This window comes from Aethalodelphis obliquidens, unplaced genomic scaffold (assembly GCF_003676395.1).
Source record: "Aethalodelphis obliquidens isolate GAN/ISIS:26980383/991018 unplaced genomic scaffold, ASM367639v1 scaffold7, whole genome shotgun sequence".
Lineage (NCBI taxonomy): Eukaryota > Metazoa > Chordata > Mammalia > Artiodactyla > Delphinidae > Aethalodelphis > Aethalodelphis obliquidens.
Window position 1 is genome coordinate 63,157,962 of NW_020837951.1, and position 17,355 is coordinate 63,175,316.

The 17,355-nt window shown below is 35.4% G+C and overlaps 1 protein-coding gene across 10 annotated transcripts in view; it reads right to left on the reverse strand.

Moving 5' to 3' along the window:
* The window catches only part of NFIB (nuclear factor I B), a 235,712-nt gene that overhangs the window by 35,148 nt on the left and 183,209 nt on the right, over positions 1-17,355 (reverse strand). For all 10 annotated transcript variants that reach the window (XM_027105870.1, XM_027105874.1, XM_027105880.1 and 7 more), the window contains 2 exons: positions 6,478-6,612; positions 2,467-2,651 (listed from right to left, as the gene is read on the reverse strand). In XM_027105870.1, coding sequence (XP_026961671.1) covers positions 2,467-2,651; positions 6,478-6,612 — 320 coding nt within the window. The remainder of the gene's footprint in view (positions 1-2,466; positions 2,652-6,477; positions 6,613-17,355) is intronic.

The following is a 17,355-nucleotide window of genomic DNA, read 5'->3' on the forward strand; positions in this document are numbered from 1 at the left end:
TTTCCCGATTTTTAGAGCTAAAAAGGTGAATATCAAGAGCCCTATTTTGAAGTGCAAATTACCTGGTTTTGAGTTGAAGTTAAACATCAAAGCAGATATAATGTTCCTGCAAAAACAACTCTGCAGTTTATAATAAAGACCCACTTTTCCTTTCAAAGGGAAAAAGCAATTTGTTTCTAAAGAAGACCATCAACTTTTGGTTATGCGACCACTGCAAAAGACTGCTTTATGTATCTCCCCCAAGAAAAAAAGAGTGATCATGTTTTATCATCGGTGGTACATTCGATGGTAAAAAGCCCTTCTGTATATTGTGTTCACCAAAACAGTTTGACAGTACCTACCTGAGAGCATAGAAGAGAAAAATAACAATATTGTCAAGAAAATGCTGCCACCAAATATATTACCTTGCCCACCCTGCAAGCCTTGTCTACTGGAATTGAATCGACATAAAGCAACAAACAGATGTTTCTCTCATTTAAAAAAAGTGAAAGTGACAAAGAAAGAACTCCCAAGCCAATAGAGACAACTTTCCTGAAACTCAGGGTCAGAAGAATGGAAAGGTTATTTCTTTTCAGTTTTCTGTTGGTTCAAAACAGATGAAGCTACACTATAAAGCTTGTCTTTTAAGGTTGCTAATAGATGAACTTTCATATTGTAGATATGAAAAGAGAGACATCTTAGCTGAAGATGAACAGCATTAGGAAAGGATTATCCTACTTATAGTACATTGCTCCTATTATACAAAATCCTGAGAGGGAATTTTTTTTTTTAATTGAGATGAGAGTAAGATGCTTCTCAGAAGCTCGGTCTTTACCTTGAAAATATGAAGAAAAACTGAGAACAATATAGGCAGATTATCACCTAACATGCCCTCTTAACTTATAAAGAAATTGAAATATACGTAAAACAAGCACTGAATAATTAAAGAAATGCAGAACACTAAGGCCCTGATTTTAATTTGCATAATTTTTCCCCTAACAGCGCCTAATTAAGACATCAGTTAAAAAAAAAAAATCCAATGGAACTCTAAGATTTTCCACACTGAATTAACGTTAAGGACTTTTAATGGATGTCTTAATTAGACTTTGTTATTCATGGAAATTCTACACAAATTAAAATCAGACCTTGTGTGCACTGTTCCCAGCTGAGTCTAGCAAAATGCTCTATGGAACTGAGACTTTTGAATCCATGCTCTGACAGCAAATTTTACTTCTAAATTGATATACCAAGATCCTACTGTTTTACTTAGTAATTATTATTACAGTCATTAAAAGTGCTACACCATTTGAACATTTTCTTCTAAAACACAAATCATTTAACTTTAAATTCAAAATTCAAGAACAGTATACTTAGTTTAGCATTACTAGTCAATGGAGCTAAAAGTACAGATAACTTAATGTTAAGTAACCCAAATAGTGCTGGACATGTTGTTACTCACAAAAAAAAAAACAAAAAAAAACCCAGAAGGGACCATTTTGCTCCGTGTTAACAATTAAATTAAGACCAAAGGGAATTTTTTTTTCAGATCTTTCTTTGTTAATTCTAAATTAATATGCACATACCGTTTACTGGCATTTTAGTAAATGAACAGCATTAATGACAGAACACTTATGAAAATCCCGCAGAACGTTAAAAAATGTGAGAAGAAATGGACAGGAGTCTTGGAGGTAAAACAGCAGAGCCAAATACCAGACCATAAGATCGAAATTACAGTACAGATTTTTGATATTACGATGACTGATAGAGCCAGCTTTGGCAGACTGTCTACTTGATTGTGGAAAATCCTCTTATACCAAATCTCCATGAAGTGACCTCTCCAAAGGAGAAACCACATGTTTAGGGAATGAGGAAGGCACATGAGTCACTACACTTATACAAAGAATCCTTAAAGCCACTGCACAGTGTTTACCACTATAAAAATTAAAAAAAAAAAAAAAGACTTCTGGTAATGTCACTCATTATGAAACATAGTCATGTCTGAGCAAAGAATATTCAAGTAGTCATCAAACACTGAAAATGTTTACATTACCAAAGCTTATTTTAATACCTAATAGTTGGTCTATAAATACAACTGTAAGGTCTTTTGTGTGTGTTTATTTTAGCTCATACTTCGCTTCTGCCTGAAATAAGCACTTTGTCTCTGTGTCAAACCAGGTATTTCAGAGGTGTGAACTCCAGCTCAGAACATTTTTGTCAGTGGACCTTCTGCATTAACTTTCTCTTCACTCAATGAAAATCCCAAAACATCAAACCAAGAACATCTTCACAAATGTGCCCCTTCCTTTGGGGCAACACACTTCCTACCTGTCATTCAGCCACCTTTCAATAAAAACTTAGTGAGTCACCAAGAAACTTCCTGAAGATGGATTTCAAAAGCTTGCTGTTCTGCCAGACACACTGTCTAAGTAAGCTTCAGGGCTTACCGTTAGACCTGTGCTTTAATTATATGTTCTCTCTCATTTTTACCTGGCTGGTTTGCGGACTGGATGGGTCATAAGAAGGTACATAGTTCTTCAGAGTATCCTGAGGATTCAGGTGGGGAGGATATCTGATTGTTGGATGAGAGAAGTAGCTCGATGGGGCTGGAGGGAGAATAGCTTGTGTTGGAAATGGCAACGGTGAGGGTGGAGGTGGAGTCCGAGTTGAGATGACTGCAGGAGACGGGAAAGAAAAGAGGACTCATTAGCTGTTGGCCATACTGCTCCGTCCCAATCCTACAGAATCCTGGGAAACTATACAACCGAAGGCTCTTCATTTCCTCCCTCTGATTTAACCAAACTCTCTTAAAATAAGCTAGTCTTTTACTATTATCCTCTATGCCAGGACTGCTAAGCCCACACAGGTATCACCTCCAGTCTAGGGAACAAACAATCTTGCTTTCTAGATCTATGAATGGTTTTAAAAAAAGAAGGTTCTCTTTTATAGGTTAAGCCAATAATTCATAAAATATTTCTTTAAGCAAAGTTATTTCCCATCAGAACACATTCTTTGATTAAAAAGTCTTTGTCTCCTAAGTACAGACCAAGTCACAGCATTAAGTAGAGGGCAGGGGACCCACACATTTTCTACCAAAATTCAAAACAGAAGTGTACTCCAATTTTAAGTAAATATTTTGCATTATTTAGAAGGGAAGCCAATAATTAGTAATGTCCTGAATAATTAACTGATCATTGTATAAATGCTTTGGAATATTTGAACATAAACCTGGGAACTCTTTTTTTAAATGAAAAGGTTCCTTTTAAAACCAAAAGAGTTCTATTTTCTTCCTACTCTAACTTTTACTACATGTAGCTCAAAAGACATTATTGAGATAAGACCAAGAACAAAACCCTCAGAAATGCAAATTTTAACTTTCATATAGGCATATTAACTTACCCATAAATCACATATTTTATAAAGAGAAATACTGTACAAAACATATGTGATGTACATAATGTTTAATTTTACTGTAATTTTTCAAAATTAGTGTGATCATAATTTATTATTTAGTTTTTAAAATATGATGCTTAAGTTTAAAAATGGGGAAAGAATACAATTGCACAATCATTCTCTCCATAATGTTAAATTTGTACTTTACATAAGTACAATTTAAGAGTATCAACCAGTATAGATAGAAGTGGAAGATTAACTCTCTATTTCTGTTTACTATTTTGATCCAGATCATAGGAAATTTATATGATAAATGTTTAGTGTTTTATGAGACAATGTAGCAAACAATATGAAAAATAAATTCCTTCCATGACCTATAAATGAAAATCATCTGGAATGACTTATCTCCAGCTTTGTAATTATGTACAAAAAAATTACCCTTAAGGGATATTCCTTATCTTCCCCAAAGAAAGCTTTTTCAGAAGATACAAGAAATTTAAAATGTACATCATAGAAGAATCATAAACTCAGTTTTATGGTCACAACTCTGTTCCCTGAATGTCCAGGGAACTCAGAATCCTCTGGATTGTTGCTACAGTTCCTGGGCCTAACCACAGACGTACTAGATGAGGACCTCCAGGGGTGAGGCACCAGAAAGTGCATTTTAAACAAGTGCCCCACGTAATCTTTGCACACACTGAAGTTTGAGCATCCTCCATCAAAGGGATGCATTTCAGAGAACAATTACCTATTTCTTAAAACAAAACTCCTTGTTGAAATACTACTTTATTTAAGGAGTATACACACTTGAATGTATAATTTAAGAAAATGCCAACGCCTAAATTAAATTGCACATCTTTTGACTCAGTGTTGAAGTGCTCTTAATCTCAGCTCAATTTAACCACGGTCTTTACTTATATCTGTACACAAACCCTTGGAGGATATATACATAGCTCCATCATGGGTCCTCTGGGCTTTAAGATCATTTGGCATCAGTAGTTTTGGAAGAGATCTCTTGATCTGAACTGGCACATAGCAAATCAGAGCTCAAATCTCTGGGCTCCCAAGTACTTATGCTCAAATAAGCTCTGGCTGGCCTGATACAAACTAGATAGAATGCAGAATTCCCAATGAAAGTAAAAATGGCTACTTTCTCAATAAAAGTCATTCTAGTCCTTTAAAGAAAGAAAAGCAAACTACAAGGCAAAAAATGTTTCCCTTCATTATGAAAGAATTCATACATACATGCATGCATACATGTACGTTTATGTATTCCTTGCCTAGATATTACAAAGTCTTCCTAATTGCCTTCTTTCCTCCAGTCTTGCTCCTTCCGATATATCCTGTATAGTCTCAAATTAATAATTTTTTTTTAAAGTATCATTTAAATCATGGAACTTCTCTGCTAAGAATCTTTCAACGGCTCCCTACTGCTTCAATAATAAAATCCCAACAATTTCACAGGTTTGTACAGACCTCAAGTGCTTTAAGACCCAGACTTGCTCCACTTCTTTGGCCTCATCTCTGGCCACTCTCTCCTATTCAGGGCACATTTCAACACTTGCGGATCCTTCAACATAGGGCAGTTCCTTGCTGCAATGACCTCTACTGCATTGATACAAGCTGTCCACTCTGCCTGAAATGACCGCCCCCCCCTCTTGTTCCTTCTTGTGGTGAACCCACTCTTCAAACTTCAGTTGAGAACACACCTCTTCCAGGCATCTAATCCTCCTCCAAGGATGTAATCCTGTCATACTCGATGCCTGGCTGATGATAGGGTCCCTCTCTCTCCCCACTATGCCATGAGCTCTTTAAGGAGAGAAACTGTTTCTCATGATAAGGTGTCTGCCACAGGCCCTAATATATTACATATTGAACATATATATGGTAAAGGACAAAGGTGGAAGGCTTATCTAGATCTCTCATAGTTTATTATGTAAAAATGTACTCTTGAATTTTTTCCAAATATTAGAAATATGAACACTTTAATCAGATATGGGTGATTTGACTTCTAAGTTAATTTTGCCCAGATACTCAACATTACAAATGTATGAAATAGTTACTGACTTTTTTCATCTATCTTAGCAGTACAATAAATAAATGTAAAAAATTTTATATACCACAGCTGACTTGTATATTCTTCTCTTAATTTTATAATTGTCTTAATGGTAGCATTGAAGGCCATGCATTTTTAAGTATAGGGACAATACATATCAATATATATTTATAGACCAAAGCTAAGAACTTTATTATAAACAGATGTCATATCCCTTGAATAAAGGTTTAAAAACTAGATTCAGTTTTTTTGAAGAATAAAGAGTTGTCTCACCATAAATCTAAAGCAATAAGAGTATCACTATAAACATATATTTTTTTTACATAATAAACTTTCTCCACCTAAAATTCAGACTACTCCTTTCTAGGGTTTAAGAGCAATAGGTAAAAAGTATGGAGTATTGCTTATGAATTATATCTCATTTTCAATTTTAAAAGAGGATTTAACATTAATTGTTCCTCAAAGTATAAATGTGAAATATCGGATTCTTTTTCCTATTTAAATTATGACATTAAACATAATATCAAATGTACTAGCCCACAGGAAGGATTTATGTATATGAAATAATTGTCAAAGAAAAGTACTTCTTTTATTTTTCTGATTAATTTTCCTCCCAAATAAGTAGCTAAAATATTGATTTCTGTAGAGAAAATAGTATCTATGGAAATAGTGTCTATATATCAATGCTGCTGGAAATACTCTAACTCAGCAGCATACTTGAAACTCCATCTTTCTCTTTAGTAAAATATATAAAATTAGGACCAACCTGGAAACTACTGTTAAGATAACTATATATTTTCTTATCTTTTGTGATTGTAATCCTTCCAATACAGGCAATTTAAAAATACATTATGTAGATGCTATTTAATTGCATGGCTTTAAAATCTTTCCTCAAATATTAATAAAAATTTTTTGGATCAGATTACGACCCTCCCTCTTTGGTTGAGAAAATAGGTCACCTTAGCTATAAGGATAGAGTTTTGATCCATCCTTGAGGGTTTAGGCTCTGCGAACAAGAGGGAGGTTTCTCTTCTACGCTTGAAACTCCTTACCACTGTGTGCAACTCCAGGTATTCCGGGATGGTGGTGCTGGGGGAAAGTGCTCAATCTTGGGGAGGAATCTTGTGGAGATGTAGAGCTGAACAATGGCTTTTCAGGCTTCTTCATAGTAGTCGGAGAAGACATATCTGCCGAGAAAGAGAGGAAAGCCCAAGCTTTACTTAACTTTCTTAAGCTACAAGATTCACATCAACCTAGTAAGAGATCTCATTTTCCAACATTTTATGATTTTTGTACTTTTTGCTCTTTTACAAAATACAAAATGAGGGTCAAAGACCCAGCTACGTTGGAGCTTTGAAATATCTGTCAGAAACAATCTCCACTGAAGCTAACCCAAGGCTTCATTAACAGTACCATCGGAATTATTCTGACCACTAAATAAACTTTGAACTTCTGAACAACTAAGCATCACGTTTCCCTCGGTCCCTTGGTTCACATCAAGGTCTTTTTTAACCTCAGCATTTCATTCTTAAATGTATACAATTCAGGGGTTTGTCTTTTGACCGACCTAAAAAATAGAGAAAACCTGGTGCAAATGTGAAAAACAAGCCTTGAGTATGCTGGTAAGTATAATCTATCACTGATTTAACATCTTTTATGGAAAACTCATTACTTGTTTGGCAAAAAAGACATTCCTTAATATGTTCATTCTGCAAATATTTATTGGGTTCCTCTATTTGCCAGGTAAAGGGAGGATGTTACAAAAAATAAAAAAGTAATTGCTGCTGTAGGGATATTCACGGTCAGCGAAGAGAAAAATGGTAAGAAGAAAATGGTTGTCAACAGTTGAGAAGGAGAAAGTGTGTTGAGAGCAGAGGTGCTGTGGTGTTTGCTGCTACTTCTCCAGCCTCACTGCACAGGGGCAGTGATCACCTCAGCTTCCCCAGGTTAAGGATGGTACCCCCAGTGACACCATGTTTAAAACACGAAAAAAATAAAAAATAAAAAATAAAAAAATAAATAAAACATGGATGGGGGTGACATTCCCAGAAGGAGGAAATGTTCCAAAGGAGGGGGGCATAAAATATGTAAGTACTACACATAGTCTGTGGAGTGGTGAAGTACAAAGATGAGAGAGGGAGCGAACAGCTGGCAGGACCCACACAATGAGGGGTCTCAGATTTCATGTATAAGTGTCTTAATGCTTACCCTGATAAGAAAACACTATTGATGGGCAAAATAGGATCATATTTGCTGTGTAGAGCAATCCCTCCAGAAACTACATGGAGGATGAATTAGCTGAAATAAAGACAGTAATCCTGGATACTACTTAAGAAGATAGATTAATTACTACATTCATTCCATAGATATTTACTGAAGGTCTAGTGTAGCCAGACTCTGCGCCAGATACTGGGGACACAACTGTGACCTAGATTTGGCTTCAGCCCCTATAAAACCTGAAATCTAGACGGGATACAGACAAGTTAAAAAGGAATTATAAAAAGAGCTGTGACAGGAGAAGTATTCAGGGCTTCATTCACTCATTCATCCCACAAATATTTAATACTGCCAAAAGACAGATATGAGACTTGAAATAAGAGTAGAGATAGAGCTAATGCAATAATAGATATTTCAACAGAATTAACCCAATTCCATAAATAACTAATTTAGAAAGTCATCATCTTGGGTGACCACGAGACTGTACCATACAGCTAGTTGGAATACGGAATTCAGGAGGGAACTCCAGTTGGTAAGGAGAGATGTGCCCTTTTTCCAACACCTAGAGTAATGCTGATTTTTACAGAGGTTTATAAATGTATAGTAAAATGTTCCAAAAATCACATGAGCCATGAAGTTTAGATTTCTATTATCAGAAACTTTAAATATATACACAGGTAGACAGAATAATAATGGATTCTTCTCCAGTACTCATCACTCAGCTTCTTCAATTATTCAGTTATTTCATCTTTACCCCATCTATACTCCCTCCCCCTGCATTACTTTGAAGCAAATCCCAGGCATCATATAATTTCACCTATAAATATTTCAGTTTAAGAAATATTTTCATATTTCTCCTCATAAAAGGAGAAAATTTTATTAAAAGAAAAAAAACCCAAGACTTTATCACACATAAAATATATATATATAATTTGCATTTTTAATTAAGAACTTTTTTTTGACATGAGAAAAAAAACTTCATGGTGCTATTAAGATAAGAAACTAGTTATCACTGTTTTACCATTTAAAAAATTACCTAAGCTCTGGTAAAGGCATCCAATAAAATTAAATATGTTTTCAGCACACTAGCATGTAAAGAATACATATGCTACTGTAACTACAGTAGACATCACAGTCTACAAAAAAATGACAGGCGTACTTGTAGCTGTAAGCTACAATTTGTGACTAACTGGCTGTCACTAACCTATCAGAACTTTGATGAATGTACCATTTCCTTATATCTTTCTCAAAAAGAAAAAAAAAAAAGGAAAGAAATGTTTACTAACAGAACCACAGCAACTAATGCTGCTACATAAAAAAAAAAGAAACTTTTTAAACCATTTAAAAAATAGACAAAGGAAGTTCATTTCAGCTAAGTTACCTTAAAAATGCCAAAAATAATATTTGACTCCACTTAAGAGCTATGTGATTTTAAAAGGTAATGCACAGGGCCTTCCATGGTGGTGCAGTGGTTAAGAAATCCACCTGCCAATGCAGGGCACACGGGTTCGAGCACCGGTGCGGGAAAATCCCACATGCAGCGGAGCAACTAATCCACTGAGCCACAACTACTGAAGCCCGTGCGCCTAGAGCCCATAGCAACAAGAGAAGCCACCGCCATGAGAAGCCCACACGACACAACTAGAGAAAGCCCATGTGCAGCAACAAATAAAATAAATAAATAAATTTTTTTTAAAAAAAGGTAATACACAAATATAGGTTTTGGCCTGCTGCAAGTTAATCACAGACATATAGATTGTCAGAGGTGGAAAGAACCTCTATAACGTCCCTCACTTTATAGATGATGTAATAAGTTTCCATTCCAAATTTTTAATTTAAAATTAACTCTTAGAAAAAGAAACTGGTAAGTTTCTATTGACACTCTTATGCTTTACTTGTGCTTCAATATAAATTTTGAATTAAATTAACGTGGGTAAACGAGTTCCTAAAGACTCCACAGTATAAGTAATAAAGCATATACTATACATCATTTAAAAACAATTAAATATGACCAGAGTTTGGGAAGCAGAATGAGTGTCATTCTAGTTATGTCATTTCTGGAGAAGATCAACCAAGGCTATTGCAACTACTACAACTATTTCAGAATTTTCATTAAACCCAGGCGAATTCACATGAGCCTCTTTTCATAAAGGGCATATAAATCAGGGGTGTTTGTACAGAGAAATTCAACAATATAGATGATTATGTAATTTTTGAGAAACGAATCCTTTGCATTTTCTCAGTCAAAATGATACACTTGGCTTTACTGGGTAATTATTACAGGTCCATTTATTTTCTAGTTCTCTTTAGGCATACACTGAATAATAATGGTACCTTCATGTTCAAAACACACAGGGGAATTATAGAGGCCAACACTGCAGAAACAAAATAAAATTCACTCTTCAAATTGTAAAAGGCACCATAAACTGCCTTCTTTTTAAACAACAAAATTAGCTTAAAGTAAGTAAAAATAAGAATGGGAAGGTCCACTGTCCATAGTGAAACAGTTTTTTTAAGAAACAGATAAAGAATGGCAGTATTAAAAAGTAGGCTTAACAGCCTTTGTTTTCCCACTAAATGAAATTAACCTTGGGCTCATTAATCAATAAAAATATACTGCTATACAGCCTGTACAAGGCACTAAGTACTTAAGGTGACACAAAATGAGCCCCCTACCCCCTCACAAAGAAAACAAAAAAAACTCTCTGGCTTGAAGAGAGAATAAAAGTAAAAGGTCAATTATCTGGGAGAAATAAGGGTAGAGTTTCTAGCTATTGCATTTTAAGCATGAATCAAGCTCGCATTGTTTTCATTTTAATTTTATTTTGAATGTCTGAAGTCCAATAGACCTCATGCCAAACTGAAAAATGATATCGTTGCTATTTTTAATGCTCTAGTATGCTACAGAAAAAAACATGTTTGAGGAGTGGATAGATGGAAAGATGTTTTTACGTGACCTTTCTGTGGAGAAAAACAAATGTCATGCTTTTCACAATCTAATGTCCTTCAAGCAGGAAGAATCATACATAAAAAGATTACGTTGAAAATAAGTTGAATAATAATAAAGCTGAATAATATATAAATATACAATAAGTTGAATAATAATACATACTATCAATGCATAAGTTGAGGAATACAGGAAATAAAGAAGTTGCAGAGAGAAGGCAGATGATAAGAAAAGGATTAGCTGGTGTTTTTACTGGTGGGAAGGAGGCAGGAGCTGCTGGTGGTGGAGGAGAGGGAAGCAGAGGACAGTGAAGGCTTGAAATCAGGCAAAGAAATTTAAATGTGATTTGGAAAGCAGCACTATATAAATGAATTGACTCCCAAAGGGAAAACTTTCCAAAAGCTCTATTTTTTTCCATTCCCCAACTCGGCCCATTTGATTAAATGGTTACATCAAGAATTTCCTGTCTCTTCTCTTTCTTAAACATTCCTCGTCGTGGTTCATCATAAAAACAGTAGTTGGAATCATCTCCTTCAGATGATACCTCCTTCATCCTAACATCTAGCATGGTACCACATTTTTACTTTAATCTTTCCTTATCATTCTGTTTTATTTAAACTTTAAGCTCATTTGTTTATGGCCTCCTGGAGGAGAAGGGGGGCCCGAAGGGATGTGCTTCTAACTCTGTGCCTTTCCTAGCATAGGACGGTCTCTTGGGCTTGAAAATTGTTTTTCTGCCCTCTTATTCCATTTATAGAACAATATTTTATCCACTGAACCAACTTGACTTACTTTCTCTTTAAGTAATCCCTCTTAAAGAATTTTGGCGGTCTAGATTTCCTTAATGATCCTATGATTGTGTCTTATATTATTTGATTTTTTTTATTATTATTTTGTACTTGTTATATCCGTAGCATGTCTATACGTATGCTTAAAAAGTTGACTAATGGCTTACCTCCTACAGAAGATGATTTCATCAAGGGCACAAAAAAAAATGTGGAGGACAAGATCATGCTACTCAGGAAAAGAATTTTTTAAAATCTAGGATTAAAAGAAGGTAGAAGAAGTGGAGCAGACACTGTGTCTAGGCAGTTTATTTTAGAATCTCTTGCATGTGAAAGAAGCTATCTGGGGGAATGATAACCAGTAGCGTAGGATGAGTGAAATAACCACAGTCAGTCTATCTTAAAATGTATGATGCATGAATAGATACCACCAGATGAGAAGGAACTGAATGTAAAGCAAAGAGAGAATACAAAATCAGTCACTGAGCTTCTAATAAGTGTGAGAAACTAAGGAAAGGCATCAAGTTCAAGATGTTAAACAAGACAACCTGCTCCGTGTCCTGGTGATGCTTACGGTTCAACAGAGAGGACAGACATTAAATACAAAAATTCATTAAATAATTGCAAGTGTGATAATACTGGATTATAGAAAGGATTCTTCTTAATGGCCAAAAATTAGAGACGCTGTCTTTTTAAAGGAGATTCACATTGATGGTGCTCGTCTTCAGTGTCTACACCCATGTTTAGATTTATAATTCGACAATTAGCTATGGCTTTAGAAACCAATTGCGTAGTTAAATACATAATAGAAAACTACCATGTAAGAAAAAGTTCATGTAGGTTACTTATATAAGTCAGTTCCTTTAGACTTACGCATGCCTTTAAATAAGTATTTTGCAAAAGCAAGTTATCACATAATTTTTACTGGCCATACTCTTAAGTTTTTTTGGCACTCTGACATACACACATCCTAAGCCCTGATGTGTCATTCATTCCACCGCAACACTTCAAAGAGATAAAGGCTTAAGCAAATAAAGAGTTAGATCAACTCATCTCCCAACAATGTAATTTCATCCACAAAGGAAGAGCATTGCTGTGAAACACAGCGTATGTACTCGACTAGGCGGCAGCTTGCACAAATGGCGCTCCAGATGTATATCTGTTCAAGTCAGCCCAAGGCAACAATTTTGATCAATTCTAATGTGATAAAAGGCTGCAGGGAAAGTGTGCAGAAACGTGTTTACGTCAGCCCTTAATTAAACTGTTGTTCACTTCCAAAGAACCTTAGGAAACACTAATGAGACATGAGTTTTGGCAATTTCTTCATCAAAGCAAAGACCCCTTCCTCAGTCTGTAGCAACCTGTCATCCAAGTCGCTCCCGGGATAAATGTCACATGACACTCCAATCAGTTAGCCACCTGTTAGTAGAACTTCACTGAAGTCAACTAGTGATCTAGGGCAAGCTCCAACAGCTACCTCAACACCTGCCTGTCTGGGGCACCTGCTCCTTTTTCACATATAGGAGAGCAATATGTTAGCTTTTCCAATATGCTTCAGTGGATTAAGGTTACAAATCGAATGTCTATCGCCTACGTAGAAAACACATCATTTTCTTTAAAAAAAAAAAATTCCTTTTCTTCTTCCCTACACGACACTTACAGTTTACAACTATTTGAAATCAATTATGTAAGAGCACACAAGAATTCTTGAATTTCTATGAAGCTGTTCTTTTCAGCATAGCATAACACTAACAAAATATATTAACTGTGCCATTCCTATGATTTAGAAAAACATATTTCTATCTAGTTAACAAAGAAGCAAATTGCCTCAAAATCTTTTAAAATTCCAATATTTTTACATCTTCCTAAGTTGTCTTTCTTATTTACATGTCATACTTGTAAACAAGTCTAAAAGAAGCCTCTTGATACAAATCACCACTTGCCGACTTCTCTTATTTTCCAGTATTTAATGTTAAGGTATATTTTATTATGAGGTGCTTATAAAGCTATAATCATTGTTAAAAATGTCTTCCTTATTTTTCACATTATCAAGCTGCTGAGCAGATGTTACAGGATTCTTTTTTTGCAGAAGAAAACTCAAGGTGCAATGAAACTTCGGTCCTTTGGTATGAGCATGATACAGATCAAAGAAGAAAAGTGCATATGTGGGAACATTTAGCTTAGGGAGTCCAGTGACTAGGATTTGACAAGATTCTATTATATTGACAAGTCTTACTAACTTAATACCCCTCACAGTTTTCCAAGTTTCTTTATTTTTTACAGGTTTTAGGCTTCTCTAGATGTTAAAGAGCTTTATAGATTTATAAAAACTCTGGAAATAGAAAAGCTCTTCAGAGACCAAACTCATTGGAAGAAGGCAAAGGTGGTTAACACGCCCGTTACTCCCTTGAAACTCTGTCAAGCAACACAAAACAGACTGACAAGTGAACGTTAGCTAAACTGGGGAATTTCTGCTTTCCATTAAAATGTTGGGGTGAAAGCTGGATGACAACATGAAAAAGGAATGACCCATCTGTATAAAATAATAATGCTCTTTATAATACATGAGATAATAAATGAGAGGCTACTAAAGCTGGTGTGTGGGATGAGTTCAGGAGCTGGAAATCTGATGCTTGTACTTCAGGCCATAAATCCGGAGTCAGTCCTGAGACAGGGAAACAGCTTGGGCCCTGTGCCTGGAGGACAAAGAGAAGGCAGGGAGGATGACTCTGCCGACTGAGCACTGAAAGAGACCCAGGCTTCTCCTCCTCTGCTTTTGCCTGGCGGTAAATTGTGTGCAGGAGAGGAAAATTTAGAGGAGAGGCTATTTATAACTGTATAAGTGTTATGAAAAATACTGCAATTACCAAGTGCAGAAGATCCCGGCCCAGAGCTTTGATGGATTTATTTCTATTGTTTCCCTGTGGAGAACCATACTGATCCTTACTTTCCTAAGTTTTACCTGTAGATAAAGGACCCATGCGGGGATACAGCCACTGTGGAGAACAGTATGGAGGTTCCTTAAAAAACTAAAAATAGAACTACCATATGACCCAGCAATCCCACTACTGGGCATATACCCTGAGAAAACCATAATTGAAAAAGAGTCATGGACCACAATGTTCATTGCAGCTCTATTTACAATAGCCAGGACATGGACGCAACCTAAGTGTCCATCGCCAGATGAATGGATAAAGAAGATGTGGCACATATATACAATGGAATACTACTCAGCCATAAAAAGAAATGAAATTGGGTCACTTGTAGTGAGGTGGAGGGACCTAGAGACTGTCGTAGAGAGTGAAGTAAGTCAGAAAGAGAAAAACAAATACCGTATGCTAACACATATATATGGTATCTGAAAAAAAAATGGTTCTGAGGAACCTAGGGGCAGGACAGGAATAAAGATGCAGACATAGAGAATGGACTTGAGGACATGGGGAGGGGGAAGGGTAAGCTGGGACGAAGTCAGAGAGTAGCATGGACATATACACTACCAAATGTAAAATAGATAGCTAGTGGGAAGCAGCTGCATAACACAGATAGATCAGCTTGGTGCTTTGTGACCACCTAGAAGGGTGGGATAGGGAGGGTGGGAGGGAGATGCAAGAGGGAGGAGATATGGGGATATATGTATATGTATAGCTGATTCACTTTGTTATAAAGCAGAAACTAACACTCCATTGTAAAGCAATTATACTCCAATAAAGATGTTAAAAAAAAAAAAAAAAAGGAACCTATGTGGGGAAGTGCCCCGAGGGAGTGAGTCTGTAGGACAAGAAAGGAGAGAGACCAAGTAGGTGTCTTTACTTGAAAGCTTTGCATACTCCCTGAGGTACCCTCTCCATTTCCCCATTTCCTTCACAATAAAATGGGGCTCTCTCAGTTCCTGGCAAGAAAAGAGGTACTGTGATGCCCAATGGTTTAATGAAATATAAATGACAGAAAAGAGGTGCATGGGTAGAGTCACAAGGCCATAGATTCACTGTTCTTTAAATATATTTCAGAGGACATGCTTCAAAATTGCCTATAGAGCCATGTGCTGTGTCTAAGTAGTATGGATATGATGGTGGAGTTAAACAAACCACTCAGGCACTGCTAGTGAGAATATAAATTGATAAGACCTTTCCAGATTTTGTGCCAATATTTATCAAAAGCCTTAGAAATGGACATAATATTTAACTCAGGAAATCTACAGTAGGAATGCATTTATTCCTTTAACAAAATTTCATTGAGCATCTATGTATTTGGTGACTTAGTGCCAGACAGTATGCCAGGTACCGGGGACCATGAATAGAACTAGACAGGAACAAAATGATCAGATTTAAGTACAAAGATTTGTATGCAATGATGTTCACTGTATCTTTATTAACTATACAAAAATTTGGAAACTATCTAAACATCCACAAGTAAATCAGACCTTCAAAACTGTATAGTATAGCCAAAGGGTGGCATACTATGCAGCATTACAAAGTGGAAACTGAATGACATTGTAACATGCTATTATATTATAAATAAAAGACCAAAAAAAAAACCAAACAGAAAAGAATTTACAAAATAGCATATATTGTATAAGCCCAATTTAGGGCAAAAATTTTACTTGACATAGAATACATAGAATATGCATAGAAAAAAATACATAGAAAATAGAGTGGCATATAATATATCCAAATATTAACATGAGTTATCTCCATGTGACAGAATTACAGGTGACTTTAATTTTCTTGTTTATATTTGACAATTTGTTTTTCAAATCCCCCACAAATAATTTTCACTTTTATAATAAAAAATGGTAAAATATATATTTGGAGAAAAAAATACTGCCTGTAGGTCCACAGAGTATTATAAATAGTTCCCAGTGATGGGTGGACAACACAGGATCTTGATACTGTGCCAGACATTATGCTTTAAGAAGGAAATGCCTCACTGGTCTTAGATACTGGATGCTACAAAAATGTAAAATGAAACGCTTTAACGTAACGTTTGCCATTTAGTTGGCTAAAGGCAAAACAATATTTTTGAGAATACAATTGGAAAGAAATATCTGAATATCTGTTTCTAAGGACTCTTCTAGATGTAAAATTTTATGATTCTGTGGCAAATGTGAATAAGTCCTTCCTACACGCTCCAAGTTAACAAAAAGCTCTGAATGGTATGACAAGACATATGGACTTAATCCCACTACAGTAGTTTGATGATGATGCCAGATGATTCAAAAAATAATTAGCTGCCATGTTAAGAAAGTATCTCCATATATATATATGTATCACACTCTAAAATAACTTCAGAAAATCGGCAAGCTACATTAAGAAGAGAGAAGATATCATCTTCAATTAGATTTCTCAATCTTTTTTTCTTTTAAGGAAATCAGTTCTTTTTCAAAGGAGAAAACAGAAAATATGGTAGTCTTCGTGTTAAATATATGAAAATTCTTACTTTAATCTTTGAGTTATTTAATCTTAACTACACAAGCATATTACTACATCCTTGAGCAATTTGAAACCTTTTGTGATAATTTAAGTCTCTCCATATAGTATATTCCAACCCAAGCCTGTAAGTAGCATGTTTCTACAAGTCTCTGTTTATCACAGCTCTATTTAAAAAAAAAAAGTCTCCAGGCTACACCAACACCCAATACCAAGTTAAAGTTCAAATCCCTTTGAAGCTCACGAACACCTTCCTGAGACATTAAAAAAAAAAAAAAAAAAAAAGCCTTGAATAATGAAGAACAACGCTAAAAGAGTGAATACTGAATAAATGAAAACTTATTTTTAAAAAACACTTCAAAATACTTTTGTCCATTAAGCAATTTCATTTCAACAGACAGACGATGATAAAGTATCTTGAGTAATGTCAGAAAATCTAATTTGAAAGGAGGAAAAGCACCAAACAATTATGCAAGATGTGGAGTATATTTTAGATGCTTATTAAATATTGGCATAGGTAAATAGCTGCTATTCGCCATGCCTCTGGGGAGAACC